This window comes from Vulpes lagopus, chromosome 15 (assembly GCF_018345385.1).
Source record: "Vulpes lagopus strain Blue_001 chromosome 15, ASM1834538v1, whole genome shotgun sequence".
Lineage (NCBI taxonomy): Eukaryota > Metazoa > Chordata > Mammalia > Carnivora > Canidae > Vulpes > Vulpes lagopus.
The window spans coordinates 12,474,816-12,495,901 of record NC_054838.1 but is presented as its reverse complement, the minus strand read 5'-3'; the positions used below and the strand labels follow the sequence as shown (position 1 = coordinate 12,495,901).

The following is a 21,086-nucleotide window of genomic DNA, read 5'->3' as shown; positions in this document are numbered from 1 at the left end:
GCAGGCCTGTCATGAGGCTGAAGGGAGAGTTTCGGCGGAGTTTGGAGGCAGTTAGGATTGGTCGGATTCCAGGGCCGCCTCTTCGGCGCAGCGAAGTCCTCACTTTCAAGGCAGCGTTTCCATGTTGCCGGTTCCCCCAGCAAGTCCCCGAGAGCATCTCACTCTGGCTCCTCGGGTGGCCCGGCCTCTCCCAACTGGGCCAGGTCCCGGGAGGGCTTCTGACGCTCCCACCCTCCCTCTCTAGATCAACGTGCTGTTACCGTGACAAAGACTCGCGCGTGCAGCGACGTTGGGACGCGTCCTCTCGGGGCTTGTTGGGGGAGACGCCGGGGTGGGCCGGGGTGGGGGTCGGGGTGCGCAGGGCGCGGCGTGGAGCGGGGCGCGCGGCGGAGGTTCCTGGAGCTCCGCAGCTCCGCAGCTCGGCGGTGCGGCCCCGGGGGCTCGGGCGAGCAGCCCACGTGCACGCTCGTCGCCGGGAGCCGCGGCCGAGCCCGGGAGGTCCACGTCGCCGCCGAGCGCGGGGCCGGCTCCCGGGGGCCCACCCTGCACCGGGATGGGGCTAGCCGCGGCTGCCCCCCCACCTCCCCCTTGACTCAGTTTCCCAGCTGAGCACGCCCCTGGGGTGGGGACCCCGCCGGCGCCGTCCCGCCCGTGGCTCGACTCACCCGCGCGGGGAGCCTGCGCGCCGGGGGGCCCGGGGGCCGGGCTGGGCCGGTGCTCGCCCCGGGGCGGCCGCTGCCCCCGCGGTCCCCGCGCGCTGCGCGGCCGGCGGGGTCCCTGCTCGCCCCCGGGGCGGCGGGACGGGGCGCGGGCGCGGGCGCGCGCGGGCGGCGGGAGGCGGGAGGGGCGCGCGCCGCCCGGGGCAGGCTCGGGGGAGGAGCGCCCGCCCGCGCGCCCAACGGACCAGGCAGGGGCCGGGAGGGGACGGCCGCGGCCCGCGGAGCTGGGAGGGACGCCGCGTCTGCAGCCGCCGGGACGCGCCCGGGGACCCCGAGGGGCGCCTTCCGCCCGCGCCCCGCGCCCCGCGCCCCGCGCCCCGCGCCCCGCGCCGGCATGTGGCCGAGCCCGCCGCTCCTCCGGCCGCGCGGCGGGGACCCCGGGCCGCGGCGGCGGGGGCAGCCCTGAGGCGCTGCGGAGCCGGGGGGCGCCCGGCGCGCGGGGGGCGGGGGCCGGGGGCCCGGTCCGAGCAGGGGCGCGCGGAGCCCCGCGGCGGGACGAGCGGGAGCCGGGGCCATGCGGTGCCCGCCGGCGGCGGACGGGGCCGGCTCGCCCCCCGAGGGCCCGAGGAACGGCTACGTGAAGGGCTGCGTGAGCCCCCTGCGCCAGGACCCCCCGCGCGGCTTCTTGTTCCACCTCTGCCGCCTGTGCAACGTGGAGCTGCCGCCGCCGCCGCCCGCCTCCCGCCTCGGCCGGGCGCGCGTCCCGCTGGGCGCCTTGGCCGCCTTTGTCCTGGCGCTGCTGCTGGGCGCGGGGCCCGGGGGCTGGGGCGCCGGGGCGGCGCGGCTGCGGGCCCTGCTGAGCGTGTGCTCGCACAGCCTCAGCCCCCTGTTCAGCATCGCCTGCGCCTTCTTCTTCCTCACCTGCTTCCTGACCCGGAGCAAGCGCGGCGCCGGGCCGGGCGGCGGCGGCGCGTGGTGGCTGCTGGCGCTGCCCGCCTGCTGCTACCTGGGGGACCCGCTGCTGTGGCGCGCGTGGGCGTGGGCGTGGGCGTGGGCGTGGGCGCCGGGCCCCGCGGGGGCCCCGGCCGCGGCGCGGCTGTGCTCGGCGCTGAGCTGCGTGGGGCTGCTGACGCTCGTGCGCCCCGCGGGGCTCGGCCACCGCGCGCTGCTGCTGCCCTTCTCCGGCTGCGTCTGGTGGGTGTCGTTCACCGGGCTCGGGTCGCTGCCCGCCGCGCTGCGGCCGCTGCTCGCCTGCCTGGTGGGGGTCGCCGGCTGCCTGCTGGCCCTGGGCCTCGAGCACTTCTTTCCGGCCCGGGAGGCTCCGCGCGCCGCCCGCTCGGCCGGGGCGGCCGACGACAAAGTGCCTGTGATCAGACCCCGCAGGAGGTCCAGCTGCGTGTCGTTCGGGGAGACTCCGGCCGGGCGCTCCGGCGGCTGCAAGATGTTCAGGAGACCGTCGCTGCCTTGCATCTCCCGGGAACAGGTACGGCTCGCGGCCGAGGATGCGCGATGCGCGCGGCCCCGGCGCCCCTGCGCCCCTGCGCCCAGCCCGAATGCGGGCACCTGGGAGCGCGCTCGCCTCCAGGGTGCTTGGGGGACCGGGGTGCGGTGTCCTGGAAAGAGTCTCTGCACGACAAGGAGGCGCTTGAAACATTCAGAAGCACCTTTTTTGGGGGGTCTTGGAACAGAAATGCAATAGCGCACTGATCATATTGCACTTTTTAAAAGACTTTTCTCATCCCGGTACACGAGTTCTCAGGATTGAAGTGAGCTGTTGGCGGTTTAATACATCGACGGCTGCCCCTTTGGCATAGACTGATGTAGGTCTTTTTTGGTGCTATTTAGCTGTCCTGCTACAATGGTGCTGTCCCCCCCAACCCGTTAGATTGAACATGTACATATGTGTGTGTGTGTGTGTGTGTGTGTGTGTGTGTGTGAGTGCGGTTTCATTCTTGATAATCGAGAGGAAGAATTTGACATCATGCAATGAACACCGATGAGCTTTGGAACTGAGGATTAGTGTAGATGAAAAGATTGTTGGAAATAATTTTTAAGGGATTGTCTCCCCCCCCCCCCCCATCTCAGTAGTATATAGGCCATTCTAATTTTTTACAGAGTAACTCATGGTCGTGTGTATTTGTTGCATAACTGGGAGAATGTTGTAACAATTTAACCTTTAAACTTGGTAATGTCTGGAAAGATGCCAAAAGCATTTCCCCCCTTCTCCCCCCCCCCCCTTTTTCCCTTGTAGATTTACACGTTTTTGTTTTTTAAAGGAATTGAAATCACCGTCAGGGAAGAGTCTGTCTTTATGTGGTTTGGGGAAATCTTGTTCTACATCATCAAGAAATCAGCAAAAAGTTGCTATTCATTTAACGTTTGCTAGGTGTGAAACGTTACATATATTGTCCCAAATACAGAAGCCCTGCTTGGCAGATGACAACCTCAATTTAGAGATGAGTAAATTGAGGCGTAGAGAGGTTACCCACCTTCACACATCCCACCTTCACACATCCAGTTAGTGGCGGTGCAGGGATTTGAACCTAAACCTTTCCGTTTTCTTTTTCTTTTAATTTTTATTTATTTATGATAGTCACAGAGAGAGAGAGAGAGAGAGGCAGAGACACAGGCAGAGGGAGAAGCAGGCTCCATGCACCGGGAGCCCGACGTGGGATTCGATCCTGGGTCTCCAGGATCGCGCCCTGGGCCAAAGGCAGGCGCCAAACCGCTGCGCCACCCAGGCATTCCCCAACCTTTCCGTTTTCTATGCTGTTTTCTAAGCAACTAAAAGAATGAGGGTAGAGGTTTTTAACTAGGAGAGTGGGAGTCTATACCATTGGTTTTCAGACTTTTTGATTGATGACGTGTTTTACACTGGAACCCAGTGTATTTGAAACAAAAGTTTCTTGTTCTTGCTACATCTGATGCTCTCAATGTATTATCTTCAAGTTAGCTACATTGATTTTATGTTTAACACTGATCCTGTAGTGTTCCAATGAGACCACACTTTGCTTCTTGGAAAGTTTTCTCCGGGGCTGCTTTTGTGGTCTGTAGTTATTTTGGCCAGGGCTAGAAAGAATTGTTCAAAAAAATGTTACGCCTTTTGTTTTCTAAGTTTACAGCCAGTGATACTAGACAATGCTTAGAAAAATGTGTGTCAGGAGAAAAACTGTTGTGAGAAGATTTACTGCAGAGCAGAGTAATACCAGCGCTTTTCATAGACTAGAATGGCATTTGGTTTGATTATTTGTGAATAGATTGCATTTTTTTTAACACCGGAAAAGTGTTTTAGCAATCTCATCACATTTGCAGGCAAATTTCCTGTATTTAACAGTATTGCACTTTAATGTATTTTAAATGTAATCTGGCGGCCTAGTCATTATGGCTCTTCAATTGTAAATTGAGAATTCCTGGTTCTTAATCCTAGTCTGGTGCTCTTTAACCGCAAGCTTTTCCAGCCTTCAGCTAGGTGCAGTGGTGTTTGTTACTGCTAGCTTGCTCCATTTATTATCTGTATTAGAGGAAAATACAATTTCACCTTTAAAAAGGACAGATTTTCTTATTTCAAGAAAACACGTTATACTATGAATAGGAACATTTTTGGGATCTTAACTATATGATGTTATTCTGAGGATTTATACATGTTATTTAACATGCAGTGTCATAAAATAATAGTATCATGGCATTGCTGGGAGTTACTAGATATTTTTAACTTAACAGAGATTGTAATAACACACAAACACACATTTTTACTTATGCCAAATTCCTGAAGTTTAACAGTGGGTCTGTGGTTTTGTTTGCAGGTTGATTATGCTAAAGATATTAAGGGGAAACCAGTACTTTTATGGAAGTAAAAGATCAAGAGATTTCCTAATTCTCTCTTTTTTTATTTATTTATGATAGTCACACAGAGAGAGAGAGAGAGGCAGAGACACAGGCAGAGGGAGAAGCAGACTCCATGCACTGGGAGCCCGACGTGGGATTCGATCCCGAGTCTCCAGGATCGCGCCCTGGGCCAAAGGCAGGCGCCAAACCGCTGCGCCACCCAGGGATCCCAGATTTCCTAATTTTCTAAGTGCTGAACTGTGTATATGACAATTGTGAAGCTACCTTCTTGTTTCAGAAAATGAAGGAAGACAAAAAAGATTTTGGGTAGAACTTGGTACAGGGAGAAAAAATGTCCTGAATTCATAGGCAGAGGGTCAAGAGTAAAGTCTTGCCTCTGCTGTATGATCTTGGAAGAGTTTTAGTGAGTGAGCCTTTCTGAGTCTCAGGATCCTGTCCACTTAGGGCATCCCAGTACATTGATTCTATAATAACTTTCAATTCTAGAATCCATTTCTTTGAGTAAGTTATAGGTATAAATATAACTAAAACATCACAAATGAGTAGTTCTTGAAACTTAAATGCTGAACGTTGATACTGCTAAGCTATAGTTTTTCACTGGAAAATATGAACCGAATACTCTATTTTTCGAATAAGAACTTCTAAAAAGTGTATGTGGATTCATTTTTGGATTGATAACAAAATTGCTATACTTTCATTTCCTTAAGAATTTAAATATTTTTATGAACATCTTTGAAAAACGATTGATAATTCGTATTAGTATAAACGTTTTTAGTTGTGTCAGTGGATTTAAACTATTAAATTTTAGGATAAGTATGATGTTGAAAAATAAGGGCATGTGTTTGCAAGACACTTGATTTTCATAATGAGATTGGTGGTATTTGATGTAAAAGCTTTGTATTTGTCAGTTCTTAGCGAAGGGTTTTTGTCATTTTCCTGCAAAGCATTTAGAGATTTAAAGTTTAAATCTAGTTACTACTGGTGGGTTAATGGGAAGAAGCACTCAGTTTGTAGTACACTTGCCAGCAGTCAGATGAAACTAATAGAAAGCTAAAAGAGAAAAAAATCAGTTGTCTACGTAGAAGCATTGACTAGAGTTTAACAAACTACATATCTACACCATTTTAATTGTGTATTGTACAATGTAGATTTCGGCTTTTCAACCAGATTCTTTGTGTGTGATAGACTAGGTAAGGACAAGGTTTTTGTAAGTTAGTGTGTGAGAAATTTTTCTATACCTAAAATGCTAAGTGCTTTCTAAATGGTTAGGTAAATATTTAAAAATTCTGTGGCCTTAAAGCCCATAAATATTATTTAAAGTGTTAATTTTATTTGAAAAAGATACACACATGTAAGATGGAGGCTTTTAAAAAAGAGTTTAAAGTTTAAGTGATTGTTTACCCTGTTAAGGAATTTGCAAGGCAAACCCCGCTATGAATTTCTTTAATAATACCTTAGTATTTGTGAAATTTATTTTATGGCTTTAAAGAGTGTTTTAGTCTAATTTCATGTTAATATTTTTGTAGCAAACTATCAACCTAGGTAATTATTTTATGTTCTATTTTGTAAACATTGTATGTACTCTGGCATCAGAGTTATCTTTCAAAAACACAGATTTAATCAGATCACTCACTCTTCAAAATCTCTTGGGTTTTTCATTGTTCACAGGATAAAGTTCACGCTCTTGACCCTTGCTTGCAAAGGTCCTTTATAACCTGCTTTTTAAAAGCCTTTTGCTTGTTTTGTTTTTTAAAAAGCCATCCGGGGACTTATGGAACCCCTTCCTCACCTCCATCCTTGGTTCTAGCTCTTTGAGGACTGCTTATTGTTATTGACTTGTAGATTTTTTTGTCTCCCGCTTTTACCATTCACACAGGTTGAAATCTCCTTTAAGAAACAAATAAGGTTAAGAATCTTTAGAAAGTACAGTGATACTCAAATTAATGTGTATGCTGAGGACAAAGCACCATTATAGCAGAGTTGGCCATATTTAAAAATAAAAGGTGAAAAAAAAAGGTGAGAGATCATGTGAAATGGTGATGATGTGAGATAGAATATTTTCATTATATCATATGAAATAGTAACATCCCCATAGTTTATGTTTTCCCACACTGAGTGAAAGGTAAGTTGGGTCACCCAGGAGTAAAACTGTATAAAGTTTGTTTTCAAAACTGCTTCAAAAGTCCTCTGACTTTTTATCCTCCTCTGAAGGAGGCCCTAATCTTTTTCCTTCCCACTGGGTTGCTGTGTTAGCCCATTTCCCTCACACATTGTCCTGCCTTCTACACCCCATCCAAAGCAAGAACAAACTATACTTGCCTAAATTTTCAAGATTAACATAAGTATGTTTATGTAGTTATAGAAGATGAGAGAGATTTAGAATTTATCTAATTGAAACACCATTTTATAGAAAGGAAAGAAATCCACTGCAGAGAGATAATATCGTGTCTAGGTTATGCTGTGAATTATTGGGATACAGGGATTAGAGCCTAGATCTTGATTCCTAGTCCTGCTATATTTCCTATAAAGAGCATGTGCGCCTGCAGTCATAGTTTTCCAAAAACTGCTTTTAATTTTGCCAGTTATCTGCAATAATGTGATAAATGATATCCTTGGTAAAAAGGGGCAGTAGGGAGTGGGGAGTAACGGGAGAGAGAAGAGAGAGAGAGATAGGAGAGACTCTTGATCGTCCTGTTCATGATGACCTTGAAAACATACTTGGTACCTGATGTGGTTGTTTCAGGGTGACTTATCAGGATGCAGCTAGTCTCAAACTCAAGTGCCCTCAGAGTCCAGCTACATAACACGTTTATGTTATATTTTGCGGAAGGAGGGGAGGGTTAAGAAGAATGGGAAGTGAACTGACTATTGCCTCCTTTGCCTGAGGGCATTCAATCTGAACAAAACAAACTGAACAACTGTGTTAGCCAAGCAAAACTTGAGGCCAGCTGAGTTCTGAGTCATTTCTGACAGTTTATGACATTGTTCACCTTATTATATACAAGTTAATCCACGTTTATTTAAGTGATTGTTAAAAGCTTGTTCCTAGAACTTGGGGCAGAGGAATGTAATTCCCACTGTCTTTTTCTTTTATAACCTAGAACTTTCCCTTCTGTATTGATACCTAGCAGGTATCTTATTTTTGTAAGATAAAGATCTTCTTTACCCCCCCTTCCATCAGTTAGAGTATATTGTTTGACTACTTCTTCCTTATGTTTCATACAACTTGCATTCAGTGTATTTTACATTTATTTAGTTGGCGTTTATTTTATTTTCTTTTTTAAGATTTTATTTATTTATTCATGAGAAACACAGAGAGAAGCAGAGACACAGGCAGAGGGAGAAGCAGGCTAAACCGCTGAGCCACCCAGGGATCCCCATGTATGGCATTTTTCATTTACAAATTTAAACGCTAACTAAAGGGGATCCCTGGGTGGCTCAGTGGTTTAGCGCCTGCCTTTGGCCCAGGGTGTGATCCTGGAGTCCAGGGGTCGAGTCCCACGTCGGGCTCCCTGCATGGAGCCTGCTTCTCCCTCTGCCTGTGTCTCTGCTTCTCTCCCTGTCTCTATGTCTATCATGAATAAATAAATAAATAAATCTTAAAAAAAAAAAAAGAAAAATTCCATACATGAAAGACTATACATGTATACACATGTATACATGTATAGTTTTATTTGGTTTAAAGAAGAAAATAAAACCAAAGTCATCTACTCACCACTCATTTTCTTAGAAGTTCCCTGCGTAACCTATTTTGCATCTCCTCCCTGTGCCAGAGGCAACACATCTATCCTGATTTTTTTTTTTTGCTATTCATTCTCTTGCTTATTTTTATAATTATAATCCTCATGAATGTATTTCTAAGTAAATAATGTGTTGTTAGTATTGCCTATGTTTGAACTTTAAGTAAATACAATCACGCTCTTTGAATGCTTCCATAACCTTTTTTTTCTGGTGTTTTCTTTTCTTTTCTTTTTTTTTAAAGATTTATTTATTCATGAGACACACACAGAGAGAGGCAGAGACACAGGCAGAGGGAGAAGCAGGCTCCAAGCAGGGAGCCCCATGTGGGACTCGATCCCGGGTCTCCAGGATCACACCCTGGGTCAAAGACAGGCACCCAGCCGCTGAGCCACCCTGGTGTCCCTTTCTGGTGTTTTGAAATTCATCCATGTTGATTTGGATAGTTGTAGTTATTTTTTCAGCACTATCTAGTATTTCATTGTGTGGCCATAGTAAAATTTATTCATCCATTCCACTGTTCATAAACCCTTGGGTGCCTTTCATTTTTTTCTATTATGTACAATGCTGCTATGAAAATTCTAGTAAATGTCTCCTGGTGCATATGCGCATCTAGAAGCAGAATTGCTGAGGTGCAAGTTATGTTCGCATTCAGCTTTACTAGACAGATAATGGCACCACAAAGATGTCCCTGTTCTAATCCTGGGAATTTGTGAATTTGTTTTAATTTAATTTAATTTAATTTAATTTAATTTTATATTTGTGAATTTGTTACTTTACATGGCAAAGGGGGCTTCGCAGATGAGATTAAGTGAAGGGCCTTGAGATGGGGAGATCAACCAGGATTATCTGAGTGGGCCCAGTGTAATCACAAGGGCACTTGAAAAGTGAAAGAGGGAGACAGAAGAGATGACAGAAAGAGAGGTGATAGTGGCAGTAGGGTTGGAGTGATACAGTGTGAGAAAGAGTCACTCAACCCACACTTGGCTTTGAAATGGGAGAGGGCCAGGAGCCAAGGAAAGCAGCTACCCTCTGGAAGCTGGAAAAGACAAGGAAGTGGATTTCCCCCTAGAGCTCCCAGAAGGGAATGAAGCCCTGCCAACACCTTGATGTTAGCTCAGTCAGACCAGTCCTGACACATAGAACGGTAAGATAATAAACTTGTGTTGCTTTATACCACTGAATTTTTAGTTATTTATTAAAGGAATGTATTTGCATTAATTGCTGTAACAGTTTGCATGGGTTGCTATAACAAAGTACCACAGACCGGGTGGCCTAAACCACAGAAATCCATTGTCTCTGTTCTGGAGCCTAGGAGTCCAAGAACAAGGTGTTGCCAGGGTTGATTTCCTTGCAAGGGCTTTTGAGGGAGAAGCTGTTCCATGCCTGATTCCCAGCTTCTGGAGTTTTGCTGGCAATCTTAGCTATTTTTTGGATTGTAGATGCATCACGTCTCTCTTGTCTTCCCCTTCATGTGGCACTTTCTCTGTGTGTCTTCACATTGTTTTCCCTCTGTGCCTTTGTGTCCCAATATCCTCTTTTTTGTATGGGCCCTGGTCCTATGGGATGAGGGCCCACCCTAATGACCTCATTTTAATTTAATTACCTATAAATATTGCTTTAGTTGAATCTCAAGAGTTTTGGTGTGTAGTATTGTTATTGTTCAGCCCTAATCATTTCCTGATTTTCATTTTCCTTTTGACCAGTAAGTTGTTTAGAAATAATAATAATTTCTAATAATGCAGGTTTTCTAGATACTTTATTGTTGTTCTCTGATATAATTGCCTGGTGGGCAAAGAATGTGGCCTAACATGATTGGTTTTCATGTGCCTGAAAATAATACATCTTTTTCAATTTTTAGGTACAATATTTGTGAGGTCTCTGGTAGGTAAAAGTTATAAAATGTTCTTGTCACACTTTTTTTTTGGTCCTTAGTCACTTTATTTATTTATTTATTTATTTATTTAGATTTTATTTATTTATTCATGAAAGACACAGAGAGGCAGAGACATAGGCAGAGGGAAAAGCAGGCTCCACGCAGGAAGCCTGATGTGGGACTCGATCCCAGGACCCCAGGATCTCGACCTGAGCCAAAGGCAGATGCTCAACCAACTGAGCCACCCAGATGCCCCCTTAGTGACTTTTTAAAAAATCATCCTGACCTATCAGTAACTGGAGAGAATATGAAAAATTTTACTTTACTGGTGGATTTGTCAGTTTTCCTCCCTCATAGTTTGCGATTTGTTTCTCATGTTTATGAGTACTTAGAGAATAAACTTTTCAAATTGGATAGAATTACTTATCAAAGGAACAACAAAAAGCGCACATGAGAGAAAGCACCTTTCAAATGTCTGAGAAGTTAATGTAGGAAAGTAATGAAAAACTAATTTTATCAGGGTTAGCATATATTTGTAAATTGCCTTTTATATATACCAGGCCCTGGAGATACTAAGATGACAGGTGCAGGGTCTGTATTGCAAGGAGCTCAAACTCTATCTAATGAAGGGAGAAAATGTAAATAAGTAATTACAATTCGATGTAGTAAGTGATATAGCAGAGGTATAAACATGGGAACGTTATGGAAGGAGCTAACTCTTCCAGGAGGAGAGTCAGAAAGCCTTCAGAAAGTAGTCACTCCGGGGTGCTCGTCTTAAGTCTGTGAAGTAAGTATTGGGATCCTGTTTTGCAGCTGGACACTAAAGCAGAAGGGTGAATTAACTAGCTCCAAATGACTTTGCTGGTACATAGAAAATACCATGCTAAGTGCCATTTTCAGTATAAAGAAACCCCTAAGAACTCTCTCAACAGAAACAACTACAGTTTTAAACATTTTATAGAATACCTTTTTTGTTGTTGTTTGTTTTTTAAAGATTTTATTTATTTATTCATGAGAGACACAGAGAGAGAGGCAGAGACACAGGCAGAGGGAGAAGCAGGCTCCACGCAGGGAGCCCGATGCGGGACTCGATCCCGGGACCACGGGATCACACCCTGAGTTGAAGGCAGGCGCACAACTGCTCAGCCACCCAGGTGTCCCTATAGAATACCTTTTGATAGGAATCAGTGAGTAAGAAAATCGTAGATCCCCAAAAAAGAAGTGAAAGTAGTGTAGGAAACATTGCCCTCCTTCTAGATTCTTTGGCTGGTCTAAATAATTAAATTGACATAAAACAGATTAACAGGAGAAAAACAAATTTAATTTTGCATTTATGGGAGCCCCATACAAATATGAAACTCTAAGAAGTGACCAAAGCAGGAGTCTTTTTTATTCATTTTAGACAATGAAGCAATACATTTATGAAGAACTGACAAGACAAAGGGGTTTGGGCTTAGAGCAGTAAGTTAGTAAAGAAATAGCAAGATTTGTTTATACAGACTTCTTGGCTCTAATTTCTCTGTCTCTGCTGATGAAGATGCCTTCTACCCTCCTGGCACAAGGAGAGGTACCTTTCACGCTGGAGATTTTTGGGGGTAGGGGAAACAAAAGAGGGTTAGGGTGTCCTTCTTGCACCAACTGTTTCTCAAATACCTTTTATATTTTAATTTTTAATTTTTATTGAACTATAATTGACATACAGTATTATATTCGTTTCAGGTAAACAACAGAGCAGTTTGACAAATTATATACCTTATGAAATGCTCACTATGATGAGTGTAGTGATCATCTATCACCATACAAAGTTATTACAGTATTATTGACTATCTTTCCTATGCTGTTCAGGTATCTTTAATTCATAGTAATCTGCATGCCAGCATATTTGGGGATGGCAAATTCTGCTCTGCTCCCCTTCAGTAAATATTCTGAGAGGGAATAGACTTTAATTCCAGTATTCACTGGAAGAGTTTCTGACCATGCTGAGAGACTTTGAACGTTTGCTTTTGTTAGATATGGCTAGACTCAAGACATAAAATCTAGAGTCTGTCCAAAGTCAGTAATCTAATAAGAAACCTCTGCATAAGAGCTGAGACCCAGGAACGCCTGGGTGGCTCAGCGGTTGAGTGTCTGCCTTCAGCTCAGGTTGTGATCCTGGGATCCAGGATCGAGTCCCACATTTGGCTCCCTGCGTGGAGCCTGCTTCTCCTTCTGCCTATGTCTCTGCCTTTCTCTCTGTCTCTCATGAATGAATGAATGAATGAATGAATGAATGAATAAATAAATAAATCTTTTAAAAAATTAAAAAAAAAAAAAAAGAGCTGAGACCCTAAAGTGCTACTCCCCCAGTGCCTGTCTTGACCTTGGCACAAGGGAGTTGAGGAGGAATAAAATATAGTAATGTCTAACAACAAGAGGGCCCTCATATAATTTTTTTTTTTTTTTTTGTAAGCTCTCTCCTCCATGTAGGGTTTGAAATCATGACCCTGAGATCAGTAGTTTCATGTTCTACCAAGTAAACCCATTAGGTGTTCCCCCATTACCCTCCTCCCCCCCCTTATTTTTTTTTAAATTGAAGTATAGTTGGCACACATTGTTACATTAGTTTTACTTGTACAAACAACATAGTGACTGAATAACTCTTTATGTTATGCAGGGCTCACCAGAAGTGTAGCTATCATCTGTCACTATTTAACACTATTATAATACCATTTACCATATTCCCTGTGCTCTTCCTTTATCCCTATGATTTACTCATTCCATAACTGGAAGCTTGTACCTTTCACTCCCTTTCATCTATTTTCCCTACCCATTATCCCCTCTTTTCTGGCAACTAGCAGTTCTCTGTCTTTATGTATCTGTTCCTTTTTATTTGTTCTTTAGATTACATGTGTAAGTGAAGTTATATGATATTCGTCTTTCTCTCACTTATTTCGTGCAGTACAACACCTTCTAGGTCCAACCATGTTGTCATCCCTTTATATGGCTGAGTAATATTCCATTGCACATATGTACCACATTTTCTTTATCTGTTCATCTGTCGATGGCTGCTTCCATATCTTGGCTATTGTAAATAATGCTGCAACAAACACAAATAATGCTGCAACAAACACGGGAATGCATATATCTTTTTTTTTTAAAGCTTCTTTTTTTAAAATATTTTATTTTTTTTATTCATGAGAGACAGAGAGAGAGAGAGAGGCAGAGACACAGGCAGGGAGAAGCAGGCTCCATGCAGGGAGCCTGACGTGGGACTCGATCCATGGTCTCCAGGATCCGGCCCTGGGCTGAAGGCGGCACTAAACCGCTGAGCCACCCGGGCTGCCCGCATATATCTTTTTATTTATTTATTTATTTATTTATTTATTTATTTATTAATAATAAATTTATTTTTTATTGGTGTTCAATTTGCCAACATACAGACGCATATATCTTTTTAAAAAATACATCTTTTCAAGTTAGTGGGGTTTTTTGTTTGTTTTTTGGGTAAATACTCAGTAACGGAACTACTGGGTCTTACGGTATTTTTATTTTTAATTTTTTGAGGACCCTCCATACTGTTTTCCACAGTGGCTGTGCCAATTTATATTCCAGTTGACAGTGCATGAGGTTTCCTTTTTCTCTACATTTTCACCAACCATTGTTATTTCTTGCCTTTTTGATACTAGCCATTCTGGCAGATATTAAGTGGTATCTCCTTGTATATGTGTGTTTTTTTTTAAGATTTTATTTATTTATTCTTGAGAGACACAGAGATTATGCCCCGAGTCAAAGGCAGCCGCTCAACTGCTGAGCCACCCAGGCATCCCTCTCCTTGTGGTTTTGATTTGCATTTCCCTGATGATTAGAGATGCTGATGTACCTTTTCATGTATCTTTTGGCCATCTGTATGTCTTCCTTGGAAAAATGTTTATTCAGGTCATCTGTCCATTTTTAAATCAGATGGTTTGTGTTTTTGTTGTTGAGTTTTATAAATTCCTTAAATATTTTGGATATTAACACCTTCTCAGATATATTGTTTGCAAATATCTTCTTCCACTTTGTTGATTGCCATTTTGTTTTGTTGATTGCTTCCTTTGCTGTGCAAAAGCTTTTAATTTTGGGATAGTCTTTTTTTTTTTTTTTAATTTTGGGATAGTCTTGATAGTTTATTTTTACTTCTGTTTCCCTTGCTTTAAGGGACACGCCTAGAAAACTGTTGCTAAGGCTGGTGTCAGAGAGATTATTGGCTGTATTTTCTTCTAGGAGTTTTATAGTTTCAGGTCTCATGTTTAGGTCTTTCATCCATTTTGGGTTATTTTTGTATATGGTGTAAGAAAGTGGTCCAAATTCATTCTTCTACATATAGCTGTCTAGTTTTTTCAGCAGCATTTAGTGAAGAGACTTGTCTTGCCTCTTGGGTTGCAGATTGACCATTTAAAATGTGGATTTATTTCTCGGCTCTGTATTCGCCATAATTTATGGGTTTCTTTTTGTGTCAGTACCATACAGTTTTGATGGTGCCCCTGTTGAGGATTTTAATATCCATGTTCATCAGGGATATTTACCCGTAGCTTTTTGTTGTTGTGTCGTTTCGTTTTGTTTTTGTAGTGTCTTTGGTTTTGGCGTCAGGGTAAAGTTGGTCTTGCAGAATGTATTTGGAAGCTTTGCCTTTTCTTCTATTTTTTGTAATAGTTTTAGAGAATGAGTATTAACTCTTTTAAATGTTTGGTAGAGGGACACCTGGGTGGCTTAGCGATTGAGGGTCTGCCTTCAGCTCAGAACATGGTCTTGGAGACCTGGGATGAAGTCCCACATCTAGCTCCCGGCAAGGAGCCTGCTTCTCCCTCTGCCTGTGTCTTTGCCTGTCTCTGTGTGTCTCTCTCATGAATAAATAAATACAAATCTTTTTAAAAAAATGTTTGGTAGAATTCACCTGTGAACCCATCTGGTCCAGGACTTTGGTTTGTTGGGAGTTTTTTTTTTTTTTTTTGATCTTGAAAAAATTGGAAAAAGAGTGACAGATAAGAGATCAGAATACCACCTTCATTGCTGATAAAGCTTGTACTGGAGAACTTGCCTCATCAGTGCAGGCAGTTTTTTATTTTCATTTATTTTATTATTTAAAATGATTTTATTTATTCATGAGAGACAAAGAGAGGCAGAGACATCAGAGACATAGGCAGAGGGAGAAGCAGGCTCCCTCTGGGGAGCCCAATGCAGGACTCGATCCCAGGATCATGCCCTGAGCCGAAGGCAGATGCTCAACCACTGAGCCACCCAGGTACCCCAGTTTTGTTTTTTAGTACTGAACCCCAGAATTACATAGATGTACCTGGCCACAGGCAGGACAGGGCCAGGAACCTCCTCCCTATTTATGGAGAAACCTAACCATGGAGGAACACTAGATTGCTGCTTCCAGCTAGCGGGTGGGCTCCCAAGAGCAGAAAGCATGGGTACAAGTCTGCTTATATTAATTCTTTGGTCTAAATTTGCCAATCACCTAAGTCACCATTCCCCTTTTAGGAAGAAAGTAACAAAGGATTAGAGAGAGGCTGGAGTTTTTAGGGGAAAAATCCTCCTCATGGAAACCATAGGATTGAGGAACAGGCAGTGCCTTTCAGTATGAAAATAGAAAAAGACATTTGTAATCCCAACACTTTTCGCATAATAGGTATTTTAAGTTTTGCATGTCCTCGTTTTTACAGCTAGGTTTTACATAGTTGCGTGGAATGCATGTCATTTTATTTTATTATTTTAAAAGATTTTATTTATTTATTCATGAGAGAGAGAGAGAGGCAGACACAGGCAGAGGGAGAAGCAGGCTCCATGCAGGGAGCCCGATGTGGGACTCGATCCCGGGTCTCCAGGATCCGGCCCTGGGCTGAAGGCGGCGCTAAACCGCTGAGCCACCCGGGCTGCCCTGTATGTCATTTTAAAACTGAAGCTAGATTCTATCTTCATTTCTTTCTTTCCTCTCTTGACAAATTGAGTCATTTCTTTCTCATGTGCATCTATTATCGCTTTTTTTTCCTATAAGATTTTATTTATTTACTTGAGAGATTGAGAGAGAGTGAAAGCATGAACATGGAGAGGGGCAGAGGGAGAAGACGACTCCTTGCTGAGTAGGGAGCCCAATGCAGTCTCCATCCTGGAATCCCTGGGATCCATAACCTGAGCCGAAGGCAGATACTTAACCCACTGAGCCACACAGGTGCGCCTCTATTATTGCTCTTAACACTCCATTTTATTTGTGTTGACAAGTCTCTCTTACCTCTTTGTTTTGTGTTCTTTATTATTTGTTTTATTATTTTTTTTAATTAAAGATTTTATTTATTCATGAGAGACACACACAGAGAGAGAGGGAGGCAGAGACACAGGCAGAGGGAGAAGCAGGCTCCATGCAGGGAGCCCGACGTGGGACTCGATCCCGGGTCTCCAGGATCAGGCCCCAGGCTGAAGGCAGCGCTAAACCACGAGCCACTTAGGCTGCCCTGTTTTGTGTTCTTTAAATACAGAGACATTATCTCTACTCATTTGTGTATCTCTGGTCCTTGAGATATACCAGATAGTTTACTAAATTGAATACTCTTAAATACTATGCTGTTTATCATTTACTATGGCATTTGTTCCTAATTGCTTCACAGTGTCCATAATTCCGTTATTGAAAGTAACTTGAAGAGGATGCCTAAAGAATAAGTTCTTGAAATCACAGAACCCAGCAGTGATCTTCTTTAGTGGAGATATTTGCTGTAGGTAGGTGAATGCCAGAGTTTATAAATGAGGTTTAGAAGAACACTATGTTGGGAGAATGGAGACTAATGCAGGACATTGTGAGTAGGAGTTGTCTCTTAGGAAAAAAAAGGTGGCATACAGTTGATGATTTGAGATGATGCTGTAGTGACTTAGTAATGTTATAAACAACCTTGACATTTTTTCAGATATGGCTTACCAAAAAATGTTTACAGTTTGGTTACAAATTCCTAGGTGTTAGATACTCAACAAGTGTTGCTAGAACACGGTCAGTGCTTTTATAGCAGCGATGTCCACAGTAGCCAAACTATGGAAAGATCCCAGATGTCCATCAACAGATGAATGGATAAAGAAGATGTAGTATATATATGCACAGCGGAATATTACTGAGCCACCAAAAAAAAAAAAAAAAAAAGAAATCTTGCTATTTGCAATGATGTGCTAGAACTAGAGGGTATTATACTAAGTGAAATAAGTCAATCAGAGAAAGACAATTATATGATATCACTCATGAAAATTAAGAAACAAAACAGAGGAACATAGAGGAAGGGAGGGAAAAATAAAACAGGACATAATCAGAAAGGGAGATAAACCATAAGAGACTCTTAACCATAGGAAACAAACTGAGGGTTGCTGGAGGGGAGTGGTGAAGGAGGGTGCGGAACCGAGTGATGGGCATTAAGAAGGACATGATGTGATGGGCACTGGGTGTTTTATACAACTGATGAATCACTGAACTCTACTTCTGAAACTTGTAATATACTACATGTTAATTATTTGAATTTTATTTTATTTTTTTTAATCATTTGAATTTTAAAAAGACAAAGTCAGTGCTTAGATTCACTTTTTAAAATTTCTTGGATAAACTTCACATTCTTAGTACAAATATGCTAATTTTATACTTCACCAAGGAAGAAAATAGTAATTATTAGTCATAATTAGCTAGCAGGCTCTAGAAATGTGATTATTTTATTTTTATTTTAATGTTTGATTATTTTGAGTACATTTTTATCAGGTAATCCTAGGTTTATCTTTTTACACGTAATGCCTTTCCAGTTTAAATACGTTTTAGTTGTCTCTGTTTCTAGTATGTTTATACCTTCTTGTACTTACTGAGATCTTGATGAGAATATTTTTTTATTTCCCTGATAACACCATCTTACTGTGGCATCACCAGTGATGCTCTAAATGCTTATAAAACCTCCTTGCCAGGTACTAAATGATCTCAGACTTGGTGTATCTTGAATTTTTACCTGCTTTTTAATAGTTATTTTATCACTTCTTGCTGTTTGCTGTTACTTCTTACTGTTATCTATCTCTAACAGACTCCCTGTCCCCTTCACCATTTGTTATCGATTATCAGCAGGTGTCAGAAAACTAGTTAACCAAGCTAATTGGGATTGGTCATGAAAGTAACAATGAATAGATCTGAAAGTCTTTCTCCTGAATAAAGTGTATGGACTTTTTTTTTGTTTTTTTGTTTTGTTTTGTTTTAAAGATTTTATTTATTTATTCATGAGAGACACAGAGAGAGGCAGAGACACAGGCAGAGGGAGGAAAAGCATCCTCCTCCATGCAGGAGCCCGATGCGGGACTTGATCCTGGAACTCTGGGATTACATCCTGAGCTGAAGGCAGAGGGTCAACTGCTGAGCCACCCAGGTGTCCCAAGTGTATGAATGTTAATAATGTATATGTTGATGGCCCAGAGACCTTTTTTGCTTGTTTTGGTAAAGAAAGAACCTCTGGAGAAATGAGGTGTTAGCCATATTGATTCAACAGGAGCAGCTAAAAACAAAACAAAACAACAAAAAAAACCTTTTTTCTCTTTTTTATTTTTAATTTTTTAAAAAGATTTTATTTATTCATGAGAGACACAGAAAGAGAGGCAGAGACATAGGCAGAGGGAGAAGCAGGCCTCTCGCAAGGAGCCCAATTTGGGACTCAATCCCCAGACCTGGGATCACACTCTGAGCCTAAGGCTGACACACTCAACTGCTGAGCCACCCAGGCATCGCTTCTCTTTCTTTTTTCAAGTGAAGTATATTGTACCTACCGTAATGTGAACAAATGTTAAGTACACAGCTCAACAAATTTTTACATGTGTATGTACCCATATAATTACCACTTGGATCAAAATAAGGAACATTCCGAATACCCCGGTTGGCTCTCCTATGCCCTGTCCCAGTTGATAGCCCACATCCAGAAATGTCTACAAATTCAGACCTTTATCCTAATAGATTAGGTTTGCCTGTTTTTGAACTTTTATGGAAATTGAAGTTTGAGTTTTATATCATTTTCTAATTTGTAACATTATATCATTTTCTTGTGTCATATTCTTTTGAGTTCTAATGTTTATATTGCTATTCATTTTCTTATTTGCCTATTTTTTTAACATCCAGAAAATTTTAAATTGTGGTTTAATTTATATACAATAAAATGCATGGACTCAACTATTCAGTGAGTTTTGATGTTTGCTTATATCTATATAATTATGACCTCAAAAAAGAGATGGAACATTTCCTCCATCCTAGGAAATTACCTTGAGTCCCTTTCTAGTCAATTCCTGCCAGCCTCTCCAAGGCAGCTGTTTACTGATTTCTAGTACCACAGATTTGTTTTATCTGTTTTTTAAATTTTATATAGATAGAATTATGTGGTATGTGTTCTTTTGTGTTGAGCTTCTTTTATGTCACATAATATTTTGAGATTCATCTATGTTGTTTTTATTAGTTCTACAAACATATTAAATTAAGTTCACTGAATGTATTTATGACTATGTCATAATTTGTCACTTTTTATACATTTTTATGTTGATGGATGTCTGTGTTTTTGGCTGATGAGTTAGGCTGCTCTGAGTATTTTTGTAGAAGTGTTTTTTTGTAGTAACATGTCTTTTCTCTTGGATAAATACCTAAATGTAGAAGTGCTAAGTCATAGAGTAGATTTTTTTTTTTTTTAATTTGGTAAGAAACTGACATACATTTTTTTTCAAAATGGTTTTACCAACTTTCCCACCAGCATTGTATGATGGTTCCAGGTGCTCCACATCTTTATCAATACTTGGTATTGCCAGTCTTTTTTATTTTAGCTGTATAATACCTGATTATATTGAGTGCCTTTTTATACTTATGGGCCATTTGTATTATCTTCTTTTGTGAAGTGTCAGTTCAAGTATTTTCCTAATTTAAAAATTGAATATTGACTCTAAAATTATTGATTTGAGTTCTTTATATACTATGAGTTTTTTTGCCGTATGTATATATTATGAATATTTTCTTGTAGGCTCTCACCTTTTTGTTATGATAACTTGTGATGAGCAGGAATTTTTTATTTTTTTCAAGTCTAATGTATTATTTTCCTTCACACTTAGTGCTTTTTTCTGTTCTAAGAAACCTTTGTCTACTTAAACGTCTCAAAGATATTCTCTTAGGTTTTCATCTGAGAGCTTTATGGTGTATGTTTTAACTTGAATTAATCCTTTTGTGTATAGGGTGAGGGTCAAGATTTCTTTTTTCCATGTAGATAATCAGTTGTTTCAGCACTGTTACAAAGACTTTTTTCTTTTCCCCTTGAATTGAGTTGATACCCTTGTCTCAAATCAATTGGTAATATATTTGTGGGTTTACATATAGAATTCTAGTCTTGTTTTTCTTTTCTTTTTTTCTAATTTAAACTAATAAAATGAAAACTAGGAGTAGAACCGAGGAGGAGAAAGATAGTACTTAATTTGATTATATTTTATAGTCTCTTGGTCTTATCATTTCAGAATACATTCTGAGTTCATCAGAAAAAGGGAAGAAGCTTATCTCTTCTTCTTTTTTTAATCTCTTCTAAAGTGAGATCATTCTGAAGATTGGGGAAGTAATCCAGGCTTTGGTATGAGACCCATGATACAGGGTGAGGTAGCCCATGATCTTTACCTTTTCAGATTGGGACTTAATAGAAATAACTTACATATATGATGAACAAGTCCTATGTGCTAGACATTGTGCTAGACATTGTGCAAAGCGCTTTATTATAAATAGTCTCATTTATTCATTCTCCCAAACTTTAGGTACTTCTTATTTTTTAATTAAAAAATTTAAATTAACATAATAAAATGCACCTTTTGGACATATAGTTCTGTGAATTTTATTTATTTATTTTTAAAGATTTTATTTATTTATTCATGAGAGACAGAGAGAGAGAGAGAGAGGAAGAGAGAGAGAGAGAGAGAGGCAGAGACACAGGCAGAGG

General features: G+C 41.9%; 1 protein-coding gene across 1 annotated transcript in view; it reads left to right on the top strand.

Moving 5' to 3' along the window:
* Window positions 1–592: 592 nt before the first annotated feature.
* PDE3B (phosphodiesterase 3B) overlaps window positions 593–21,086 on the top strand; it is a gene marked incomplete at its 5' end in the record, with an annotated part of 164,528 nt that continues 144,034 nt past the window's right edge. The window contains 2 exon segments of the mRNA XM_041730463.1: window positions 593–1,220; window positions 1,223–2,142. Coding sequence (XP_041586397.1) covers window positions 593–1,220; window positions 1,223–2,142 — 1,548 coding nt within the window.